The 26,286-nt window shown below is 47.9% G+C and overlaps 1 protein-coding gene and 1 long non-coding RNA gene across 2 annotated transcripts in view; one reads left to right on the top strand and one right to left on the bottom strand.

Annotated features, from left to right (window-relative positions):
- Positions 1-4,283, bottom strand: part of LOC140364850 (supervillin-like) — a 230,059-nt gene extending 225,776 nt beyond the window's left edge. Inside the window, 1 exon segment of the mRNA XM_072451235.1 lies at positions 4,179-4,283. Within this exon segment, the coding sequence (XP_072307336.1) occupies positions 4,179-4,236 (58 nt within the window). The 5' untranslated portion in view covers positions 4,237-4,283.
- Positions 671-25,184, top strand: LOC140364856 (uncharacterized). The gene is made up of 3 exons (XR_011927739.1): positions 671-949; positions 24,736-24,855; positions 25,085-25,184. It is a non-coding gene; the product is annotated as an uncharacterized lncRNA (long non-coding RNA).
- The last annotated feature ends 1,102 nt before the right edge of the window (positions 25,185-26,286 follow it).

Below are 26,286 nucleotides of genomic sequence, written 5' to 3'. Positions count from 1 at the left end.
ATAAAGAGGAGGATACAAATTCCTTACTGGACACCCTCAATGTACCGTTGTCAGATGAACAAAATAAAATAAAATTAGGATATGCAAACAAAAGATTCAAGAACAATAAATCTCCGGGAACTGATGGGTTCACCTCAGTATGAAGCTCTAAAAGACACACTTACTCAAAGATGGCTCAATATCAATGGTCACTTGACACTCACTGAATTTGGAGCAGGGTTACGCTTGGTCCCCCATTTTGTTTGTTTTTTACTTGGAACCATTGGCTCAATATATTAGACAATCAGAAACAATTCGTTGTCTCAATTGATGGGACAGAACATGAAATTGCCTGATATGCAGATGATGTCGTATTATGTTTGACCAAACAAGATTTAAATATCCTTAAATCTGTTTAACCATGTATTTAATGTTCAAATGTATGGGAAAAAATCCAGAGAGCTTCGTCAGACCCCACCTCTGTTCAGTCCACTTGGCACACTGACCTCTTTCTGATTGGTTGAACATTCACACCGAAATTAAGGCCGAAATTAAGGCCGAAATTAAGGCCTGTCCACTAGATTTAATCTAGTGGACAGGCAAAAGATCAAGGTCGTTTATGTGGCCTGGATTGGCGTTATCGGGGCCCCATCCTGGAGCCAGGCCTGGGATGGGTGCTCGATGGCGAGCGCCTGGTGGCCGGGTCTTTCCCCACGGGGCCCGGCCGGGCACAGCCCGAAGGAGCGACGTGGGGCCATCCTTCCGTTGGCCCACCACCCGCAGGAGGATCCGTAGGGGCAGTGTGATCTGTGTAGCAGTCGACGGCAGGGGCCTCGGCGACCAGATCTCCAGACACAGAGACTAACTCTGGGGACATGGAATGTCACCTCGCTGGGGGGGAAAGAGCCTGAGCTTGTGCGGGAGGTTGAGCGATATCGACTAGATATAGTCGGCCTCACCTCCACGCACAGTTTGGGCTCTGAACACATAAACACCATGTTCAAGCACAAGGGTGTCCATCAGTGCAGTGCAGCTCGAGCTGTCGCAGAGTCAAAAACCCGGGGCTGGGAGGAGTTCGGGGAGGCCATGGAGGAGGACTATCAGTCGGCCCCAAGGAAAATTTGGCAAACCGTCTGGCGCCTCAGGAGGGGGAAGCAGTGGTTCAGCAACAACATTTACAATGCGGGTGGAGGCCTACTGACCTCGACTGGGGATGTCGTCGGACGGTGGAAGGAATACTTTGAGGATCTCCTTAAACACACTGTCACGTCTTCTGAAGTGGAGGCAGAGACTGAGGACTCAGAGGCTGGCTCGCCCATGACCCAAGCTGAAGTTACTGAGGTTGTTCGCAAACTCCTCGGTGGCTCCGGTGGATGAGATCCTGAGGACCTAAAGTCTCTGGATGTTGTAGGACTGTCTTGGCTGACACGCCTCTGTAACATCGCGTGGCGGAACACTGGACCAGCTCTAGACTCTCCATCGGGTGCTCGAGGGCTCATGGGAGTTTGCCCTCTCCAGGTGGGCGGGGAGTCCTTGTGCAAATTTAATGTAAGAGGGCGCTCCCCTCTATCCTTTAAAAAGACTTAGCCCATTAAATGGCAAATGGAATCCCTTAAATGTTTAGGAGTGGTGCTCCATAATGAACTGTCTTAGAGAAAAACGATATATACTTTCTTTTCTCAACTATAAAGAAAGATCTTGAAAAATGGAATCTTATCCCCTATGTACCGTATTTTTCGCACTATAAGGCGCACGTAAAAGTCTTTAAATGTCCTCAAAAGCCGTCCGTGCACTTAATAGTCTGGTGCGCTTAATATATGGTTTATTTCTGGTTGTGCTTACTGACCGCGAAGATATTTTCTGTGGTACACGATGTATAAAGAAGATTTGGGACACGAGACGCGATGCGCGACTAGAGTTACAGTACTCCAGAACCGGAAGTCCCAACAACATGTGTGCAAAGCATTCTGGGAATAGTAGTCTTCTGCTACCCACGGCGCACGCGAAACTTTGTCAAAACGTAAACAACATTTTCAGTCAGGCACAACGCAGACACCTACCGGTAAATGAAGGACCCCAAGAAACTGGAAGGTCCCAAGTTGGCTGCTGCCAAGAGACCATTGGATCTGTTATATTATCACAAGAAATGAACTGCCGCGTGGGTCCGAGATGCGGGATCACATGACCAAAGAGATTTGAGCACGGAGCACTATCGGCGTTTTGGCTGCTTTTACCATTCTGCGGACAAGGGATGTAAACAATCGGGGCTGTCCCAGGTAAATCGGGACGTCTGGTCATAGCTGTGCGGGATGTACTTCAGCTGCATTTAAAGGATTTGATGACGAGGAATGAACTGAAAAAGTGAGTGTATTGTGTTGTATTTTACATGTTGCTTCTGAACGAGGCTGGGAGTTGTTGTGGATATGCTAACGTGTCTTTTAACGGTAGCAGAGTGTGTTCTGCGTTTGTATTTTAAGTGTCTACAAGTGATCTTGACTGAGAATTGATTTGAATATGCTAACATGTCTGTTAGCGATAGCAGAGTGTGTTTTGATGTTGATCTGAATGAGTTGAACGTGTTTCATAAAGCTCAACTGACTCTGACTTATCGTCTGTTTTGATTATCTTATGTGCTTTATTGTCCAATGCGCTTTATGTATGGACCAGTACACATGGTACACATGGTACACAGATAGCTGATGGTGCGCTTAATAATCCGGTGCGCCTTTTCGTGCGCAAAATACGGTACACTAAGTCAAAAGATTGAAACTATAAAACTTTATGTTGTAGAAAAAGCTTCAGTTGTAGTCATTTGGACTCTTAAAGTCCAAATGACAAATGAAACGAAACGTTTCGACACTCATCCGAGAGTCATTCTCAATCTGCGAATCAAAACCGGGAACTCAGAATTTCATCCTACTCCGAGTAGGCCCCGCCTCAGCTCCTGATGAAAGGTGTTTCACCAGAAACTAACCCTCTTTGTTACCGTTATTTGTTTTCAGCCTTTAATGGGCTACCAGCCTCCTATTGTAACCGGTCTTACTCCCTCCTCCCCGAGTGCCTGATTAGCATCAGAATGCCCTGTGCGTCGACCTCTCCAGGGATTCAAAACTCCATTATAAACAACCAGAAGGTTGAATCTTAAACCACCGTTTCTGTTTAGGACTGTTTTTCTTGTTTAATAGCCTCTTTAACTCTTTCAAACCATATTTTCTCCTGCTCAGAATCTTCTCTTCACTGTCTTTGATCGAGTGGTTTGTGTCTTTTAGATGCAGATGTACGCACTCTGTGGTCCTGAACTCCAGTGTCTTCTCTGCTGATACACCCTCTTATGCAGTGGCTGTTTAGTGTTGCCTGGTTCAAAATAAACAGGGATTTGTTGTTGCCTAAAAACTCTTTGCAGTTTTTATGACAGTCCCGAGACCTTCCGCTCGATTATGACAGTTGAATCCCTGGAGAGTAGACGTAGAACAAACCTAGTTGGTGGTATCTTACGTGTCACAGGGGCATTGGTGCAGACTGCAGTGCAATGACACCTTCACCTGATCTTCTGTAGAACCATTAAGGTCAAGAGACAACAATGAAATCTCATCCTTGTGAGAACTTAAAAACCTTGCAATTATCATCATGAAAAAAACAACTGACTTGATTAACCTATTCACATATGTATGAAGTCAAACTTTATGAATTTAGTTTTTAGCTTGAATATAAATGAATAACTTTGCTTCTAAAATGGTTACAATTATTGTATTAGTAGTTCTTATGATTATAATGTGGCCTGAATAATCACGACAGATGATCAATAATCATATTGATTATCATTCAGTATTAGTGCAGCTGCCATTCAAACCTTTGAATGACTTTGATGCACAAATACATTTGAAGAACAGTTTCAAGCACCACTTCATCTGGGCTGTAAAGTGCAGTGAAGGTGCAGCACTGCCACTCGAGATGGCAAGATTACTCAGGGCACAAATAACTAAAAATGAATAAATGTTGAATCGTAGGCAGCCACAGTTATTTCATTTCAATGGACACTTTTTTAAAAAAAGTCAATATTTATCAAATGGTTGTTTGTGATAATATCATGACTTTTTCATTCAGAAAGTGTCAAAGTGACAACAATCGTAAATAATTCTAAAATAAAAAGGTTTCTTCTCACAAAAATCTTTGGATATCGTGAGCACAAGTCTCCTTACCTCGGCTGCACAACTGGACATGGCTCAGGTAGTTGGAGATCCACGGACTCGAATACATTTTGGCAACAAAATTCCACCAGAAACAGGATAAAACGCAGAAGAAGAAGAGGTGACGCGGTAAGAAAAGCAGTTTGTCAGTTTGCCCCAGGACGAGAGAAAAACAGAGGGAGGGAGCGAGGGAAGGAGGGAGCGAGCGAGGGAAGGAGGGAAGGAGGGAGGGAGGGAGGGAAGGAGGGAGGGAGGGAGGGAGGGAAGGAGGGAGGGAGCGAGGGAGGGAGCGAGGGAGGGAGGGAGGGAAGGAGGGAAGGAGGGAGGGAGCGAGAGAGGGAGCGAGGGAGGGAGGGAGCGAGGGAGGGCAGAGTGGTCCCAGCCGCAGTGCTCTCCTGGCAGCACAGTCCCAGGCTAAATGCTAACGGCTAATCACTGCAGCAATAAACTGCAGGGCAGTTGTGTAGCAGGCAGAGCAGGAGAGCGAGAGAGGAGCAGGAGAGAGAGAGGAGCAGGAGAGAGAGAGGAGCAGGAGAGAGAGAGAGAGAGAGAGGAGCAGGAGAGAGAGAGAGAGAGAGAGAGAGAGAGAAGAGCAGGAGAGAGGAGCAGGAGAGAGAGAGAGAGAGAGAGAGAGAGAGGAGCAGGAGAGAGAGAGAGAGAGAGAGAGAGAGAGAGAGAGAGGAGCAGGAGAGAGAGAAGAGCAGGAGAGCGAGAAGAGCAGGAGAGAGAGAGGAGCAGGAGAGCAAGAGAGGAGCAGGAGAGCGAGAGAGCGAGAGAGCGAGAGAGAGAGAGAGAGGAGCAGGAGAGAGAGAGAAGAGCAGGAGAGAGAGAGGAGCAGGAGAGAGAGAGGAAAGGAGAGAGAAAGAGAGAGGAGGAGGAGTGTCCTGACCAGGGAGCTGCTGCCCCCTGGTGCACAGACTGGGGAAAGAGGGAGGAGGAAGAGGGAGGAGGAAGGGGGAGGAAGAAGAGGGAGGAGGAAGAGGGAGGAGAAAGAGGGAGGAGGAAGAGGGAGGAGGAAGAGGGAGGAGAAAGAGGGAGGAGAAAGAGGGAGGAGGAAGAGGGGGGAGGAAGGGGGAGGAGGAAGGGGGAGGAAGAAGAGGGAGGAGGAAGGGGCTGCTCCCCTCCTGCATGAGGGGAGCGGCCTCCTGCATGAGGGGAGTGGCCTCCTGCATGAGGGGAGTGGCCTCCTGCCTGAGGGGAGACCTACAGGTTAAGTAGTTTTCTCACGATTATCTTGTCCATATTGAGATAGTAACACAACAGGCCTGATCACACCTCTTGTGTAGATGTGTATAATTCTTCCCTATGATACCTTTGGAAACCTTCGTGTTGGCATCTCAAATAACATGTTATGGCTGCAGTGACAGTAAAAAGCGTTGAAAATGGTCTGGACATTCAGCAACAATGTGAGTGAACCATTTGACTGATCTGAGATCAGATTGTGTTCAGAAGATCAGACTTGAGCTGCTTTTATGTGTGAGAATGACACAAAATACATCAGATGGAAGCTCATGATTTCTGACACATGACACGCTAACATGAGAGGCCCCCGCCTTTGTCCCGCTCTGCTCACAGGGGCCGAGGGCCACTGTGTGTTATCATAACAGCACATACAGGGGCCAGAGCTGTCACTGCCCCACACTGACCTCTACATGAAGCAGGCCCTGTCACTCAGGCTAAATCTGGACCCGTGATAACGTTCAGTCACACGCTGCCTTTACATGTGCTTCACTTGGGCCGTCTCCCAACCTCATCCACACAGGCCCCTGCACCAGGGGGCCGGGGATCACAGGGTACCTCATGATCCATACATGGCTCACCATGCGATATCGCAATATGGCGATACTGCGATTATCAATATTGTCTATAATAACTTGCGATATGTCATATGTTAAAAAGGCTCCATGAGAGACTGTCATGCCGGCCCTTTAAGGGGCGGAGCCAAGAGCACCGCTGAGTGACTGAGTGAGAGTGAGTGAGAGAGTGAGTGAGAGAGTGAGTGAGAGGCTCGTCAGAGTCATGGATCTATTATAATATATGTGTGTGATATAAGACCACACACACACACACACACACACACATAATATACCCTCTGTGACATCATCATTAAAGGTCCCATAACATGCAAAATCGACTTTTCAGAGCTTTTAACCTTCTTACATTGCTATTTGTGCTTCATATATGTCCAGAGTGTTTTTTTGATTGATTCCCGCAGTTTTTAGCTATATTACAGACTATCTCCTTTCCGTGAATCTCCAAACTGACGGGCGGTGGATGCAAGACCGCGTCATAAGGGCAAGCACGCGTCACCATCCCCCCTCACCCTCCCTCCCGCCCCCTTCCCCCCGGCTCCGCGCTGCTGCAGGCTCTTCTCCCCATACAAGCCCCGGAGTTTTTCTGCTTCGATTTACGAGGAAACACGGCTCAAAGAGGCCCAAAACGTCATGAATGATATCACACTCTTTACTATTATCACAAAGGTGAAGGTTTATGTGGCAGTTGATGCAGCAACCGGGAAGATAAACAGAGAGAAGTTCTATCAGATACCGAAAAACCAGGAAATAAGAGCGCGATGGAGATAAGACTTACAGCAGACAGCTGTGGGGCACACACGCTCTCACTGAGACTACGTCACAGGTGGGCGGGGCACACACGCTCTCTCTGAGACTACGTCACGGGTTGGGCGGGGCACACACGCTCTGAGACTACGTCACGGGTGGGCGGGGCACACACGCTCTGAGACTACGTCACGGGTTGGGCGGGGGAGCCAGATGGCTCTTCACAAGGGTGGGGGCAAATATCAAACCAAGCCGTTTGCATTTCCGGGTTGGTGAGGGGGTCCAAGGTCTGGGTGATATTTCTTAACTCTTATGTTAAGGGTGTTGCACAACCCTTATTATCATCAATTATACACTTAGGATAGACTACCAAACGTGAAAAAAAGCATGTTATGGTACTTTAAACTCCCCTCAATGAAACAGTGACTCTTCCTTGAGTCCCACATGTAAACGTAGATCCCATGTGTGATGTTGCTCTTGCAGGAGAAGGTGCAGCTTTGCCTGGAAAGAGGAGTTTGAGGGTCTTTCTCACACAGCTCCGGGTGATGCCCCTAGAGGGGCTGTGCATGTCGTGTTTCCCGTGTACCGAACTTTTGAAAACCAGTTCTTGCATATTGCATAGTCCTTTTCGAGTTTTGTACCATCTGTGCTGAAATAAAAGCCAAAGTGAGTGCATACTTTGGACTTAAATGTTGCTGGTGCGTCTCGCGTCTCACTTTTGTTCTCGTGATCGGACTCATCTGACTCCACCATTTCCGTGTCCGACTTTTTCTGCCCTACGGCCAATCTCGCCCTGTGCACCCCCTAGCTAACGCCAAGGAAGTGTCTCAACAAAGGAATGATGAAAAGAGCCATTCATAGCGGCTTTTTAAAACGTTAAAAGATCGATACTTGACGAGAACGCATCGAGAATCGATTGCGGGATTAAATATTGCGATATAATCGCCATATTGATATTTTGGCGCACTCCAACTGCAACATAGTTTTAGGAGCCACAAGGGTTATTTATCTTGCTCGGTTGGTGATGTTGTAATTAATAAACATTTAATATTGTAATGCATTAATAAACCACACACTGCAAGTACATTCTTGCTCCATCTGCTTGTGTCTGCTCCTCTGTCTGGGTCTTATCTCATGACCAGATTAGGACGTCCCTGGTGTCCGTGGAATGGTACCGAGAGTTTTTTTTTATGAATATTCATATCCTTTGTGTGTGAGACAGCACCCAGAGCGTCTGGCAGAGCGGCTGAAGGGACAGGACAGGGGGACATGTGTCTTTTAATTTGTTAGTTTTGTAATTGTTAAGGAAATAAATTATTTTGATCTACACGACCACATACTGTCTTGTTTTCTCAGTTATAATGGAATCAGACAAATTTACCTTGTGCAGCAAGCTTTAAGTATTTAATCTTGTAAAGTAAATGTATCTCCTTCTCATCGCCTCCAGTGAGAGCAGTCTCAGACTAATCATGTGTGAAATTAAAATCACAAGTGTCATTTCAATCTGAACTCTGCCAGGACAGTAACACACACGGACGGGAGGGACGGGACGGGACGCGCACATCATTAAATATAGTACAACTTTTGAGCGAGATTAGGTTCGGGTTTAATAACGGGGTAAGACAAGTTAACCTTAATATTTGAAAGGACAGAAATATTAACTGTTAATCTAATACAAGAAAATCAATCAGACAGAAATCGATCAGAAAAAGGAGCTCCGGAAATCACATTGTATGATTTTTAAATCATTTATTTGTATGTTATTGCTGCAGATAAGTATTTGAACACATCAGTAAGAATTCTGTCTCTCAAAGACCTGTTCTCCGCCTTCTTAATGCCACTTTCTGTTGCTTCATTTTGAGATGATCTTTACCAGAACAAAGCCTCATGTTAGTTTGACATGAATGTAGTGTTGAATGCATCACCAGCAGGTTCAGTTCAGGACATCACTTTGTGAACGGAAAAACTCTTGTGAATGTGTCGCTCTATTTCAGTCAGTGACAGAGGCAGCAGGTGCAGCAGGTGCAGCACAATGACCAACTGTGACTGCGCTAAACCGGCATTCATGTCTACACGTATAACAGCCGAATAATTAAAATCTGCTATAAGAATATATATAAAATAAAAATAGGCTTACTATGTACACAAAATGTAAAGCCAAATTTACATATGTAGAGCAGAAAGTGACAGTGAGTGATTAAATGATGGTTAAAGTGACAGTGTTTGAGAAGTGTTCATGATCCAACAGCAGATGGAGAGAAACTGTTACGGAGGAGGTTCTGGTCCGGATGGACCATAGCCTCCACCCTAAGGGGAGTGGCCTCCACCCTAAGGGGAGTGGCCTCCACCCTACAGACCAATTTCAAATCTTCCCTTTGTCGCTAAATCCTTGAAAAAGTTGTAATTTTTATCTCCACCTACAGGACAATAACTTATGTGAAGTTTTCCAGTCAGGATTCAGAGCCCACCACATCAGGGTTCAGAGCCCACCACAGCAGGGTTCAGAGCCCACCACATCAGGGTTCACAGCCCACCACAGCAGGGTTCACAGCCCACCACAGCAGGGTTCACAGCCCACCACAGCAGGGTTCAGAGCCCACCACAACAGGGTTCAGAGCCCACCACATCAGGGTTCAGAGCCCACCACAGCAGGGTTCAGAGCCCACCACATCAGGGTTCAGAGCCCACCACAGCAGGGTTCAGAGCCCACCACAGCAGGGTTCAGAGCCCACCACAGCAGGGTTCAGAGCCCACCACAGCAGGGTTCAGAGCCCACCACAGCAGGGTCCAGAGCCCATCACAGCAGGGTCCAGAGCCCATCACAGCAGGGTTCAGAGCCCACCACAGCAGGGTTCAGAGCCCACCACAGCAGGGTCCAGAGCCCACCACAGCAGGGTCCAGAGCCCACCACAGCAGGGTTCAGAGCCCACCACAGCAGGGTTCAGAGCCCACCACAGCAGGGTTCAGAGCCCACCACAGCAGGGTTCAAAGCCCACCACAGCAGGGTTCAAAGCCCACCACAGCAGGGTTCAGACGATGGACTGGTCTCAATCCTGGTTCTGACCTCAGCGTTTGACCATCGACCACAACATTCTACTGCAGAGGTTAGAATGTGATGTAGGTGTCAGAGGCCCCGCCCTCAGAGGCCCCGCCCTCAGAGGCCCCGCCCTCAGCTGCTTTAAATCCTATTTATCTGATTGATACCAGTTTGTTAATGTAAACCAGAGCTCCTCACCATGCTCTAAAGTAACTTAAGGTGTGCCACAGGGGTCAGTATTGGGTCCAGTTATGTTTACTCTTTATATGCTGCCGTTTGGTCACATGATCAGGTCACATGGCATTAACTTCCACTGCTCTGCAGACGACACTCAGCTGTATTTATCAATGAACCTGATCAGAGCGATCAAGTACAGACTTAGTGCTTGTGTGAAGGAGATAAAAATCTGGAGGACACTTAACTACCTGCTTCTTAACCCTGAAAAAACTGAGGTCATTGTGCTGGAGGTCATTGTGCTGGTCCTAAACATGTACGAGACGCTCTATCTGAGCAGATAGTCTCACTGAAGCCTCCAGTTCTACTGTAAGAAACCTCAGAGTCTTATTGGACCAGGAGCTCTCATTTAAAGCTCAAATCAAGCCTGTAAAACAGACTTATTTCATCTGTGTAATAAAGATCAAATCAGAAGAATCTGGCCTAAAAGCAATGCTGAAAAACGTCTCCTGCATTTGTAACGACTAGATTAGACTATTGTAACTCCTGCTCACAGCAGGTCCTAAAAGCTCCATAAAAAGCTTTCAACTGGTTCAAAATGCAGAAGCAAGATTACTGACAGGAACAAAAAGAAGAGAGCACGTTACGCCGGTGCTGGAGTCTCTTCATTGGCTCCTGTCCAGTTTAGAGTCACATTTAAACTCCTCCTCCTGACTTACAAAGCCATAAATGACATGGCCCCTCCCACCTCAAACATGCTATAGAACAGGGGTGGGCAATTATTTTCCTCCGAGGGCCATATTTGAATCCAGGCAAGTAGTGGAGGGCCGGCCCGTGATCAATGGTGTGAGAAAAAAAAAAAAAAAATCAAAAAAATTAAATATCAAATAAAATATCACTTTTCTGTCAAATATAGGCTATTGAATCTATTATTTAATTCATTTCACGTCATATTTATTACGGATACAAGTGCAGACAGATGCCTGAGGGCAGTTTGTTTTGATAATACTTGGACAAGCTTGGCGGGCCGGATTGAAAGGCCCTGCGGGCCGGATGTGGCCTGCGGGCCGTAGTTTGCCCACCCCTGCTATAGAAGCATCTCATCCAAACAGCGCTCCTCACTCTCAAAATACTGGCCTTCTGGTGGTGCCAAGAGTCTCTAAAAGCACAGTAGGAGGTAGAGCCTTCTGGTGGTCCCAAGAGTCTCTAAAAGCACAGTAGGAGGTAGAACCTTCTGGTGGTTCCAAGAGTCTCTAAAAGCACAGTAGGAGGTAGAGCCTTCTGGTGGTGCCAAGAGTCTCTAAAAGCACAGTAGGAGGTAGAGCCTTCTGGTGGTCCCAAGAGTCTCTAAAAGCACAGTAGGAGGTAGAGCGTTTAGCTACCAACTCCGGTGTTATGGGATCAGCTCCTGTCCATGTTAAAAATGTTCCTCTTTGAAATGACTTGTGCTCAGGCCAGTTAGGAACAGAAATATAAAGCTACAGTTTCAGCTCCGCTGCCCTAGGAGCAACTCTGGGGGAAGTATGGCAGCTTGAGCACTATCCTCTGGTTTTGACTTCTTATTCTATCAAACTATATGTAATATTTACTTCCACTTGCCATCTGTTCATTACCTTTTCTTTTTCTTTTCTCACTCTCTTCCATCCCCGAGGGGAGTGGGACAGGCACATCCTGTGGACTCAGATGCGCCTCGAGTCCCTGGAAAAGCAGTTTCTACCCCATATGAACGCTCTCCATCTGCCTGGAAGAGACGGTTCTTCTCCTGAAGAGCCGGTTCTCCTCCTGAGTGGATCCAGCTCCAGTCTCCCTGGTGGCCGTCTGTCCGTCAGAGTCAGATCTCTGCTTCACTGTGGAACTCCTCCAGTTTTCTACTTTTTCCCAAAGAGGTTTGGTAGTTTTTCCTGGCCGAGAAGGAGGGTCTAAGGACAGAGAACTCTGGGACATTTGTCTAAGGATACAGGATGATGGGACATTGTCAAGTCCCTATGGACATTGTTTAATCTGTTTTTCACTTTCGCCCCTCGAGGAAACTGCTGTTGTGATTTTGGGCGTTACAAAAACAAATTGATTTGAATTCAAACAAAATGCCTCAGATATAGAGAGCTCTTCAGAACAGGCAGAACACAGACTGCAGCAGCAGACGGTCCTGCAGCGCCCCCTCTGCAGCTCTGTCTGCATGCAGTAAAGACGTTATTGCGGTCATATCATTATTAATAGTCGCCTCTCGATTACGCATTTTTGTAATTTCCGGGTGTAATCGTACATATGAAATTTTATTTATTACGGAGCCCTATAATTACATCAATTATTTACATTTTGAATGCCTGGGAGGAGTTTCACCTGAAACTAACCTGCCTTTACAGTCCTTTTAACTTGACACATAACCAACGCAAGAACTGCTGTAAACAACCGGCAAAAATGGAGTAGTCAATCACAATCTTGTTCTTCAAACAAGAAGAGCGTGCATTAGTTGAAGATGCACTTCAAGTCTGACTACCAGCTTTTATTCTTGTGCAATCAAAGCCCTGAGGTCTGTAAAGGCGCTGGGGTAGTAGCAACTTGAGTTGTAGTGCCCTTCTGTTCTTCTGCCCATCTTATATGTGTGAATGTACCATTGTGAAGCAGCTTTTTCCAGCTTAAAGTCATTCGGATTCTTTATGTTTAAACTATTACAGGACAGTATTTTGCATTAAGGGAAAACAACAGTGATCTAGAAGAGCACAGCATGTGGTGGGATTCTGGATTATCTTTGATGGCAATAATGACCATGATACAAAATCTAACACCAACGTTATCTTGTCTTTTTAAACAAGATTAGAGATATTGTTCATCAATCCTTGCTCCTGACTGCTTGCCATGGCAGGAATGAAGAATGTCTCATGTTGGAACAAACAAGTATAAGTTATGTGATCAGGTATTAGAAACCTCTTCCTACCCTAACAGAACCATCTAGATGAATCCTACAGCCAATAAAAACAGTGGGGCAAGAAAAATGAGTCGCACATGGACACATTTTAGCTTAGAGAGATGACTAAACTCATTGAGCATCACATAGCTCAGTCCTGAGTCATTGAGCATTACATAGCTCAGTCCTGAGTGGACACTAGTGCATGAGATCATGTAGAAACAGTTGGACAGAGAGCGGCTTCATCCAGAGCGACTCCTGCATCCACAGCTGCCATGGCTCATGCAGTGACTTCACTTTTATTCGTGGATCATATCTAACAAGGGGATTACCCAAGTTTGTCATACCACCACCAATATCACCACTCGAAGGTCACAGTTCAACCTTGCTGAATGCACACCAGAAATGGACAAACACAGAAATTGGTAAACGATAAGATGCCACTACATTCCCAGATCGTCATTAAAAAGTAGAGAAATAAATAAATAAAACCTGTCAAATTATTTACAATCGAGAGAAACGGGCGACTCTCACGAGTCTCTCATCAGGTTGCCAGTTCCTCCACCCAAGCCCAGCACCTGCAGCTAATCATGAATGTGTGAAACACTTCTCTTCTGCAGGTTCAGTTGTGATTGTAGTTCCTTTTTTAACCAGTGAGCGCAGGCTGCAAATGGTTCCTTCAATGTGAAGGACAGAACATGATTCATTTGTCCCATCTTTGCATCTGCCCTTTGAAAATACCAAAATTATGGCATGATTTAATATGTTAAGAAACAAATGTTCAAATATTTAATATCGTCAACGGTCACTTGTAGATTTACACAGTACAATGTATTACTCAAGACTTATTCTTGTGATTTAGCTCTGTACATACAGCTGTACATATTGTACATGTCATTCTTTTATTAGTTTGTCAGTTCAGAGGCCAATTCTCCTGAAAGATACAATACAATTATTCAAAACAAATTGCAAATCTAATCAATTGCACGATTTGCCAGAAATTATTTTATTTCCCCCAAATTCTTCAGCCCTACACGTTTTAGTGTAAATTAATATCTGAGTAGTACCATTATAAAAACAAAACAACATTTATGCTAAAATAACCATCATTCAGCAGAAGAAAACTTAACAATTATGCCACAAACCTGAACGCGTCGCTCTGGTCCAGTGTGTGGAGTATCCCGGTGTGTGGAGTATCCCGGTGTGTGGAGTATCCCGGTGTGTGGAGTATCCCGGTGTGTGGAGTATCCCGGTGTGTCGTGGAGTGGTTCGACAGTGGCTCAGGCAGGCGACCCCACCCCAGCCCCCACCCCAGCCTTTTATTTGGGGGTGCATGTGTTGTGCTTGGGTGTTGTGCTTGGGGCAGGCTGGGTTAAGGGTTGAAAGGTGCTATTTTTAGAGTGGTGCTTTCCCGCGACCAGCAACGCAAGGCCAAATCAATCAAGTGAAGACAAGGACAACTGTCTGGTGGTCGGGGCAGGGTGGAGGTGGGCACTAGAGAGAGGGGAGGGGTTTACAGGGGCTGGGTGGAGGTGGGCACTAGAGAGAGGGGAGGGGTTTACAGGGGCTGGGTGGAGGTGGGCACTAGAGAGAGGGGAGGGGTTTACAGGGGCTGGGTGGAGGTGGGCACTAGAGAGAGGGGAGGGGTTTACAGGGGCAGGGTGGAGGTGGGCACTAGAGAGAGGGGAGGGGTTTACAGGGGCTGGGTGGAGGTGGGCACTAGAGAGAGGGGAGGGGTTTACAGGGGCTGGGTGGAGGTGGGCACTAGAGAGAGGGGAGGGGTTTACAGGGGCAGGGTGGAGGTGGGCACTAGAGAGAGGGGAGGGGTTTACGGGGCAGGGTGGAGGTGGGCATTAGAGAGAGGGGAGGGGTTTACATTATAGCAGGGTGAAAACATGCAGAACAAAAATAAACCAGTCAAAAATCTGTTCAGAATTGAAGTGTGACATAGTTTTATGTTCATTTAACGTTATTTAACATGTGCCAGCCATTTGTAGTGGATGTGCTTCAAAACCTTTTCAGTTTTTTCAAAATGACATGTTCCTCTTGGTCAGATCCACCTCAAAATGCATTTTATCTCAAGGGACGACCTGGTCAAATAAAGATTGAATTACAAACAAATGACCTTGAAACCCGGAATTTGTCCTGGAGCATAAGTAAACGTGATTTTTCACACCGCACGACTTTGGATCACAGCATTAAACTTTATATCTACTATTTAATTTAAAGCAGAGAAAAATATGCAATTTGAATAAAGTATTTATCTTTATCAAATCAAATCAAATCAATTTATTTTTGTAAGGCCCAAAATCACAACAACAGTTGCCTCTGAGGGCCACAGGGAGAAATGAATCAATAATGTCTGTGGTGGCGATGAAGTCAGACAATGTCTGTGGTGGCGAGGGACGATGTCCCAGGGTCCTCTGTCCTTAGACTCTCCTTCTCGGCCAGGAAAAACTACAAAAAAACCTCTTTGGGAAAAAAGCGTAGAAACCTGGAGGAGTTCCAGTGAAGGACTGGACAGACTTTATGCCAGTACCTGTAACGGTCTGCGACACACGTGACTCATTCTAAAAACATGCCAGTTTTACCCTGCAGGGTTTTTACTGTAATACTGAAACTATATGTAATTTATGTTTTGAAGAAAAACATTTAGAAAGTCTCGATAATGAAGTGATGCAAAAATGTACAAGATTATTTAAGATAAGATAATCCTTTAATGTCCACACAAGGGGAAATTTCGTTGTTGCACTGCAGTAGAAACAGGAGGAGAGGACAAATTATAGGAAGTTTCAAAACACACTCTTAATAGAACTCTTATGTACAAAAACAAAAAACGTATTAACAAAACTCCTCTCATATCTTAATAGGGAATGGAGAAATAAAGTAAAATAAAAATAGATGAATACAAATACAAAATAAAGATAAAAATCAGATAATAAAGTAATGATAATAGAATAAAATAAAAATAAAATAAAGTAAAAATAGCTAGCACAAGACTAGGTAATACTATAAGCAGGTAAGTAAACCGTATAAAAAACAAAAAAGAACAATCTTATTTACAGGTATTGCAAATGGTTGATTCAGTATTGCACATGTTCAGGACAGTGTTTGTTGTAGAGTCTGACAGCAGCAGGAAGGAACGACCTGCGAAACCTTTCCTTCACACAGTGAGGGTGGATCAGTCTCTCACTGAAGCTGCTCTCCAGAGTGGACAGAGTGTCCTGCAGGGGACAGAGTGTCCTGCAGGGGACAGAGTGTCCTGCAGGGGACAGAGTGTCCTGCAGGGGGCGACACTCATGGTCAAGCTAGATGTGAATCTAGCCAGGACCCTTCTGTCCCCCACCTCCTGCACCGAGTCCAGAGCACAGCCCAGGACGGAGCTGGACTTCTTGATGACTTTGTCCAGCCTCTTCCTCTCCCTCTCTGTGATGCTGCTGCTCCAGCAGGCCACACCTACAGGAGCTGATGCACCACAGAGTCGTAGAAGGTCTTCAGGAGTGGCCCTGTCAGGAGTGGCCCTGTCACTCCAAAAGACCTGAGTCTCCTCAGGAGGTAGAGCCGACTCTGGCTCTTCCTGAACAGTGCGTCTGTGTTATGAGTCCAGTCCAGTTTGTGGTTCAGATGAAAACCCAGGTCCTTGTATGAGTCCACTCTCTCAATGTCCCGTCCTTGGATGTTCACTGGTGAGGGGGCAGTGGGGTGGCGTCTGCGGAAATCCATCACCATCTCCTTGGTCTTCCCCGCGTTGATGAGGAGGTGGTTCCACTGACACCAGTCCACAAAGTCCTGCGCCAGTCCTCTGTACTCCTCGTCATCGTCGTCCGTGATGAGTCCGATGATGGCAGAGTGGTCAGAGAACTTCTGCAGGACACAGCTGTCCGTGTCATGTCTGAAGTCTGCAGTGTAAAGGGTGAAGAGAAAGGGCGCGAGGCCAGTGCCCTGGGGCGCCCCCACACTGCAGGTCCGAGTGTCAGACACACAGTTCCGGGCTCTCACAAACTGGGGTCGGTCTGTGAGGTAGTCCAGGATCCACTCTGTCAGGTCGTACTCCACACCAGCCATCTCCAGCTTGTCCCTCAGGAGCAGAGGCTGATGGTGTTGAAGGCGCTGGAAAGATCGAAGAACAGAATCCTCACAGAGCTGCCAGGCTTTTCCAGGTGAGAGAGAGAGCGGTGCAGCAGGGAGATGACGGCGTCCTCCACTCCGATGCCAGGCCGATAGGCAAACTGCAGCGGGTCCATGGCTGAGCTCACGGTGGAGCGGAGGTGGTCCAGGACCAGCCGCTCCAGTGTCTTCATCAGGTGGGACGTGAGAGCCACTGGCCTGAAGCTGTTGAGGTCTTTGGCGCATGGTGTCTTGGGCACAGGTACCAGACAGGAGGTCTTCCAGACCTGTGGTACCACCCTCAGCTTCAGGCTCATGTTGAAGACATGCTCCATAACTCCACACAGTTCATCTGCGCAGGACTTAAGGACCCTGGGGCTGATGCCGTCAGGTCCTGCTGCCTTCCTCACTTTAATCCTCTTCAGCTCTCTCCTCACCTGTGCTGCTGTGACAGTCAGTGGATGGCAGGGGGACTGTGTGCTGGGGGGATGGGTGTGTCCAGGCGAAGTGGGGAGCTGATGGGCCAGAGCAAAGGTGTGAAGGGGAACGGGGGTGGGCCATTGTCCGGCTGTGGAAGAGGGAGCATGCAGCTGTGCAGGGGGCGGGGTGGGTGATTGATCAAATCTCAAAAAAGTGCAAATTTAAATCATTCACCCACTGTTGATCTCCCTCTGTCTGGGCAGGGGGGATTTTGAAGCCTGAGATGGTTTTCAGGCTCCTCTACACTCCCTGAATGTTCTTCTGCTGCAGCTGCTCCTCCATCCTCCTCTTGTAGCCGGCTTCAGCCTGCCTGATCTTCCTCCTCAGCTCCTTCTGAACAGTCCTCAGCTCCTCCTTGTTCCCCGACCTGAAGGCTCTCTTCTTCTCCTTCAGCAGAGCCTTCAGTTCACGGTTAATCCACAGCTTGTCGTTTGGAAAACACCGTACCGTCCGGGAGGGAGCAATGTTCTCAAAACAGAAGTTGATGTAGTCCGTGATGCACTCTGTGATGGTGTTGATGTCCCTCCCATGTGGGCCATAAAGCTCAGTCCAGACAGTGGTGCTGAAGCAGTCCCTCAGAGCCTCCTCACTCTCAGCAGACCACATCCTCACCACACGGGGCACCACAGGCTGCCTGCGCACGGTGGGTTCATACACAGGCCTCAGATGTACAAGGTTGTGGTCCGAGCTGCCCAGGGGAGGGAGGGGGGAGGAGCCTCTTTGGTGTTGGCAAAGAATAAATCCAATGTTTTATTGTCTCTGGTGGAACAGGTAACATACTGGTGTATGTGGCAGGGCAGAAGAGGGAGAAGGTGGTTAAAGTCACCAGAGATGAGGAAGAGAGCCTGTGGGTGTTTGTTTTGCAGTCTGCTTGTGATGAAGAACAATGCTTCACAGGCATTGTCAGCGTTAGCAGACGGGGCTACGTACACTGCTATTACAATCACATGTGAGAACTCCTGGGGCAGATAATATGGCCTCATGCTAACGGCCAACAGTTCAATGTCTCTGCTACACAGTTGTTCTTTGACTGTGACGTGGTTTGGTCGACACCACTTCTCATGAACAAACATGGCGAGGCCTCCTCCTCTTCTCTTACCACTCTCCCTTGTTCTGTCTGCGCAGGAGATGAAAATGGTCCAAAGCAACAGTCTGATCCGGGTGATGTCGGTTTGTACACGTCATAAGGCGCTGGTACAGCTGGCAGCCCGGTGTAAACGCTCTCTCTTCTTTCTCACACTTATTGTGCTTTATCTCCTATATTTTGTAAATATAGTTAGTATATTTTTTCTATTTTACTGTACGATAGGGACACGAGCTGGAATATTTTTTTTAATTCAACTGTTTTTGACTTTTTTCGGCTGGATTTGAGCGTTTTTCGTTGTGTTGTTGTGACGTGAGCTAGCTCCGAGCGAGCCCACCACCTCGTCTCTGGTGACTTTAACCACGCTTCTCCCTCTTCTGTTCTACCAACATACACCAGTATGTTACCTGCCCCACCAGAGAGAATAGAACATTGGACTTGTTTTTTGCCAACACCAAGGAGGCTTATTCTTCTTCCCCCCTCCCTCCCCTGGGCAGCTCGGACCACAACCTTGTACATCTGAGGCCTGTGTATGAACCCATCGTGCGCAGGCAGCCTGTGGTGTCCCGTGAGGTGAGGATGTGGTCTGCTGAGAGCGAGGAGGCTCTGAGGGACTGCTTCAGCACCACTGTCTGGACTGAGCTTTATGACCCACATGGGGAGGACATCAACACCATCACAGAGTGCATCACGGACTACATCAACTTCTGTTTTGAGAACATTGTTCCCTCCCGGACGGTGCGGTGTTTTCCAAACAACAAGCCATGGATTAACCGTGAACTGAAGGCTCTGCTGAAGGAGAAGAAGAGAGCCTTCAGGTCAGGGAACAAGGAGGAGCTGAGGACTGTGCAGAAGGAGCTGAGGAGGAAGATCAGGCAGGCTGAGGCCGGCTACAAGAGGAGGATGGAGGAGCAGCTGCAGCAAAAGAACATTCAGGGAGTGTGGAGGAGCCTGAAAACCATCTCGGGCTTCAAAATCCCCCCTGCCCAGACAGAGGGGGATCTACAGTGGGTGAATGATTTAAATGCTCACTTCTTGAGGTTTGATCGGTCACCCGCCCCTCCCCCTGCACAGCTGCATGCTCCCTCTTCCACAGCTGGAAAATGCCCTGCATCTGTTCCTCTTCGCTTATCTGCCCCGGACCATCAGCTCCCCACTTCGCCTGGACTCACCCATCCCCCCAGCACACGGTCCCCCTGCCAACCACTGACTGTCACAGCAGCACAGGTGAGGAGTGAGCTGAAGAGGATTAAAGTGAGGAAGGCAGCAGGACCTGACGGCATCAGCCCCAGGCTCCTTAAGTCCTGCGCAGATGAACTGTGTGGAGTTATGGAGCATGTCTTCAACATGAGCCTGAAGCTGAGGGTGGTACCACAGGTCTGGAAGACCTCCTGTCTGGTACCTGTGCCTAAGACACCGCGCCCCAAAGACCTCAACAGCTTCAGGCCAGTGGCTCTCACGTCCCACCTGATGAAGACACTGGAGCGGCTAATCCTGGACCACCTCCGCTCCACCGTGAGCTCAGCCATGGACCCGCTGCAGTTTGCATATCGGTCTGGCATCGGAGTGGAGGACGCCGTCATCTCCCTGCTGCACCGCTCTCTCTCTCACCTGGAAAAGCCTGGCAGCTCTGTGAGGATCCTGTTCTTCGATCTTTCCAGCGCCTTCAACACCATCAGCTCCTGAGGGACAAGCTGGAGACGGCTGGTGTGGAGTACGACCTGGCAGAGTGGATCCTGGACTACCTCACAGACAGACCCCAGTTTGTGAGAGCCCGGAACTGTATGTCTGACACTCGGACCTGCAGTGTGGGGGCGCCCCAGGGCACTGTCCTCGCGCCCTTTCTCTTCACCCTTTACACTGCAGACTTCAGACATGACACGGACAGCTGTGTCCTGCAGAAGTTTTCTGACGACTCTGCCATCATCGGACTCATCAGGGACGACGATGACGCGGAGTACAGAGGACTGGCGCAGGACTTTGTAGACTGGTGTCAGCGGAACCACCTCCTCATCAACGCGGGGAAGACCAAGGAGATGGTGGTGGATTTCCGCAGACGCCACCCCACTGCCCCCTCACCAGTGAACATCCAGGGACGGGACATTGAGAGAGTGGACTCATACAAGTACCTGGGTGTTCATCTGAACCACAAACTGGACTCATAACACAGACGCACTGTACAGGAAGAGCCAGAGTCGGCTCTACCTCCTGAGGAGACTCAGGTATTTTGGAGTGACAGGGCCACTCCTGAAGACCTTCTACGACTCTGTGGTGGCATCAGCTCCTGTACGGCGTGGCATGCTGGAGCAGCAGCATCACAGAGAGGGAGAGGAAGAGGCTGGACAGAGTCATCAAGAAGTCCAGCTCCGTCCTGGGCTGTGCTCTGGACTCGGTGCAGGAGGTGGGGGACAGGAGGGTCCTGGCTAGATTCACATCTATGCTGGACCACTCTGTCCCCTGCAGGACACTCTGTCCCCTGCAGGACACTCTCTCCGCTCTGGAGAGCAGCTTCAGTGAGAGACTGATCCACCCTCGCTGTGTGAAGGAAAGGTTCCGTAGGTCTTTCCTTCCTGCTACTGTCAGACTTTACAACAAAAACTGTTAGTACTGAACACTCGCAATACTGACCTAACCATGTGCAATTCTGTCATATGTGCAATTGCTGTTGGAATTCATGTGCAATTCATGTGCAATTACTGTGAAATTCATGTGCAATCTAGGTGCCGTCGTGACACATATTCATGTGCAATTACTGTCGTGATCACATGCAATGGTATTTATGTATTTATTTATTTGTCTATGAGAGTTTTTATTTATTTATAGGAGATCTTCTACTGAAAGTGTTTTTCAGACTTCCTATAAGTGATCTGTTCTTCTGTATCTACCTCTGTATCTACCTGCGTTGCACCAATGAAATTTCCCCATGTGGGACAATAAAGGAATATCTTATCTTATCTTATCTTATCCGGCAAGTGGATGTATGTAAAGTATTTACAAAAAAATAAAATGAAAAGGGCAGCGAAAGTTAGAAAAAGTTTGTAAAGAGAGGGAGCGTCGTAACGCAGCAGCCAGCTTCAGTAAATAAGGCATAAAACCTCTACCTTAAAAATAAATTGTTCACGCAATAGCTTTACAAGTTTCATTACATTGAAGCAATGATTCAATTTAAACTGCAGATGAATGATTTCCTTCCTAACCCTCCCGAAGGTACGACATCCGGGCATGGACAATGTGACCGGTAGCTCTGCTGTGCCTTCCTGCTGACATCTGCCTTTCAAATCTGTTTCAAGAGAGATAAGTTGACACAGAAAAAAGAAAGGTAAAGCTTCACAATCGAATGTGATGGACTGTAGCGTCGCTAGAAAGCTTACTCTCTCACAAGCTAATGCAACTTCTGAGGGGCCCACAGACGAGCCCTGTCCACGATGCAGACTCATCGCAGGCCGGACGGAGAAGAGGACGTAACTCTAGAGCAGCTGGCCCTCATGTTACGTAAAATGCAGCATGACATAGCCTCATTAACAGCTGAGGTCGCGGCTGAGAACGCTACACGCGTTGATAAAATAGAAGCTGATAAGGCGGACCAGCAGGAGGGAGGAGACATCAAGCACACCGCTGAGGCCTCCAGATATTATTCACCTTTGTTTTGCGCAACGCGGAGAACTCACCTACATCTCAGGGGTGCCCGGACTAAACCCGGACTAAAGCAGGTCCTAAACCTGGAGGCGCCGAGCACAAAATGCTTAACAGTCCAAGTGCACATCTCTGCTTATAAACTGGACTTGTGATCCACAAACAAGTGCAGGCAGCAGCAGAACCACGGGAGCAGAAGACACCCCCAGACTGCTGCGATAACCCGCATTAGTCCCGGGGCCAGGCTTCTGAGGCCCCGGTGATGGTTGTCACCCAGCGTGGAGAGTTTACAGTAGGGCTGTGTTCAAAATATCGATACGGCGATATATCGTCACGGGCTCGTAGCGATACGGAGTCGCCGTATCGATACTTTTCAATAACGTTATTTTATTAAAATTGTCCGGGCGGCCGTTTAGAAGCTCCCTCCTGTAGAGGGCGGTAAACAGCGCGGAACTACTGAGAGACACACACCGTGCACCAGCTGTACACAGGCCTGAAGAAGAGCTTTTGGCTCCAAACGTCGCTACTGTTACACGCCTCCCTTTTACATTCTATTTCAATTCCTTTTTCATTGATTTCATTTCTTTCACCCCTTTATTTTATACAAATTCAACGCAACCCCGGAGCTAACTTAGCCCCGAGACCGTTATTTTAGCCCCGGAGCTAACACAGCCCCGAGGCCACCACAACAACAGAGGCAAAAAAACGGACACAAACCTGACACCAACATCACACACATCTTCCCTACTCTACACTACATAAACCCAACGGTTAAACAATAAAACCGAGCGGTTAAACAATACAACTATCCAACAGGGCGCAGCTGAGCGCCTGTTAGCTTAGCGTTAGCCGCGGCCACTTCCGCACTAGCGCTACTTAGCTTAGTGCCGAGCCCGACCCGAAGAAACGGGATTTTAAGACCAAAACAACAACAAAAAGACACAAACAGAGGGTCAACAGAATCACACACATCACATCACACACATCACACACATTACACACATTACACACATTACACACACCTTGCCAATTGTTTGGCAACTTTACTTGAATGCGTTCTTTGCATAATCTTTGTGGCTAAACATGACAATTCATGCATTTTCTTATCCGGAATTAAAAAAAATGCCCATTTGGTAAAGTTTAAAGTTTTAAAGTTTTTTCAAAAAAGTATCGGGATACGTATCGTAATGAGGGAATTGTATCGGGACATACAAGTATCGGGATACGTATCGTATCGCGAGGGTCTTGGCAATACCCAGCCCTAGTTTACAGGCAGAGGGCACTTGCCCCGCCATGAGCTCAGTCCAGTTTCTACGGTGATTGGAGCGTATGGCTTCGAGATAGTTACTGGACTGGACTCCTGAGTGCACATGGGATGCTGTGTGTTTCAGAGGGCGCGAGAACGGACCTCACACTGGTCAGCTCAGTCTAGACTGGGAAAAGCATTGTGTTTACTAAAACAATTAAGGATTAGTTAAGGAGTAATAGGTTTAATAAACGTCTTAATTCAGAGTAAGCAAAGTAGTTTCTGTTTAAAAGGAAGACATTTTATTCTTAATATCACAAGGATGTCCCAAAACGGCAACATTTCACTTCAGTTCAAACTCTTCCGTTAGAATATATAAAGGACTAATGAACTTGTCACAGACGGTGACAGTTGCTGTAGCTCTGAACTCATTTGCATGACTTAAAATAAGAACCTTGTTGGTAAAACTTTGTGATGCTGGTGTTTGGAGCTGTAACTCTTTCGTCATGTTGCAGCATTAGCTCCGTGTGCCGTTCACTTTAGCCTCTGTGCCTTCGGCCCGTCATGGCAGACTTTCTGTTTCATACTCGTGGTCCTCTGTGCTCTTTCACATAACTGAACTCTGCTTCAGTCTCTCACACATCGCTCTCTCCTCTGTCGAGCTTCAGCTGCTGCAGGTCCAGAACAAGCTCCGTATCAAACTAAAGTCATTCTGTGTGCTCCACAGATCCATACTGTTATAAATATGTACGTTAAACGAATCATTGAGGCAATCAATTAATTATAATTATTTAACATTAAAAATAATGGTTTCAGCCCTACACAATAGACATAAGTGTTTCTCCCCCCTTCAAGTCTACAGTAATATAGATAGGAGCATGGTCAAAGAAAAAAAACTATAAAAGGTTCAATCCCTGCAGCCAAACGAGAAACATGTGGAGGAAAAGGACAATGAAAAACGTCTTTCCATCCTCTGGGATGCAAAGGGAGAAAAAGCTAAATTATCTGCAAGAAAAACTAAAAATGGTGGAGGTAAATCATGCAAAGGAGGAGAATGAATGATCTGACCTCACAGAAAAGAGTTAACAAAATTATCTTTACCAAACAAAGCTATAATTAGAATTTTCAAAATATTCAGCCTGGAATAAATATGAGAATAGAATAATTACATTTTAACCAAACAAGACCAAATACAATTGACATTTGAATTGTTCTACAATAAACGTGTAATAATATAAAATATAAAAAGAGCAAAATAGAAAATTTGGAACTGAAAAAACAATGAGCTTGTGCGGGAGGTTGAGCGATATCGACTAGATATAGTTGGCCTCACCTCCACGCACAGTTTGGGCTCTGGAACCCGTCTCCTCGAGAGGGGCTGGACGCTCCACTTCTCGGGTGTTGCCCGCGGGGAGAGGCGGCGGGCTGGTGTGGGCTTATAGCCCCTCAGCCGCCACGTGTTGGAGTTCACCCCAGTGAACAAGATGGTCGCGTCCCTCCGCCTTCGGGTGGGGGACAGGTCTCACTGTTGTGGCGGCCTACGGGCCGAACAGCAGTGCAGAGTACCCGGCCTTCTTGGAGTCCTTGGGAGGAGTACTGGACAGTGCACCGACGGGCACTCCGTTGTTCTACTGGGGGACTTCAACGCCCACGTGGGCAATGACAGTGACACCTGGAGAGGGGTGATCGAGAAGAACGGCTTCCCCGATCTGAACCCGAGCGGTGTTCAGTTATTGGACTTCTGTGCTAGCCACGGATTGTCCATAACGAACACCATGTTCAAGCACAAGGTCCATCAGTGCACATGGCACCAGGACACCAGAGGTCAATGATCGACTTTGTTGTCGTGTCATCTGACCTCCGGCCGCGTGTCTTGGTGAAGAGAGGGGCAGAGTTGTCAACCGATCACCACCCGGTGGTGAGTTGGATCCGCTGGCGGAGGAGGAAGCCGGACAGATTTGGCAGACCCAAGCGCATTGTGAGGGTCTGTTGGGAACGTCTTGCAGAGCCCTCTGTCAGTAGGGTATTCAACTCGCACCTCCGGGAGAGCTTCTCCCATGTCCCGGGGGAGGTTGGGGACATTGAGTCCGAGTGGACCATGTTCTCCGCCTCCATTGTTGATGCGGCTGCTCGGAGCAGTGGTCGCAAGGTCTCCGGTGCCTGTCGTGGCGGCAACCCCCGAACCCGGTGGTGGACACCGGAAGTAAGGGATGCCGTCAGACTGAAGAAGGAGGCCTATCAGGCCACTCTGGCTTGTAGGTCTCCGGAGGTCATCGACGGGTATCGGCAGGCCAAGCGAGCCGCGGCTCGTGCTGTCGCAGAGGCAAAAACCCGGGCCTGGGAGGAGTTTGGGGAGGCCATGGAGGAGGACTATCGGTCGGCACCAAAGAAATTCTGGCAAACCGTCCGGCGCCTCAGGAGTAAACAGGAGTTTACGCCGTAAACACCGTTTATGGTGCGGGTGGAGGCCTGCTGACCTCGACTGGGGAAGTCGTCGGACGGTGGAAGGAATACTTTGAGGATCTCCTTAATCCCTCAGTCACGTCTTCTGAAGAGGAAGTAGAGACCGGGGACTCGGAGGCTGGCTCATCCATCATCCAAGCTGAAGTCACTGAGGTTGTTCGCAAACTCCTCAGTGGCTCCGGGGGTGGATGAGATCCGCCCCGAGTACCTAAAGTATCTGGATGTTGTAGGACTGTCTTGGTTGACACGTCTCTGCAACATCGCGTGGTGGTCGGGGACCGTGCCTCTGGACTGGCAGACCGGGGTGGTGGTCCCTCTGTTCAAGAAGGGGGACCGGAGGGTGTGTTGTAACTACTGAGGGATCACACTCCTCAGCCTCCCATAAGGTCTATTCCAGGTATTGGAGAGGAGAATCCGACCGATAGTCGAACCT

Source organism: Eucyclogobius newberryi, unplaced genomic scaffold (genome assembly GCF_026437365.1).
Source record: "Eucyclogobius newberryi isolate DKJ021-1_F unplaced genomic scaffold, fEucNew1.0.hap1 SCAF_18, whole genome shotgun sequence".
NCBI lineage: Eukaryota > Metazoa > Chordata > Actinopteri > Gobiiformes > Gobiidae > Eucyclogobius > Eucyclogobius newberryi.
This window is presented reverse-complemented; position numbering and strand designations above follow the sequence as displayed.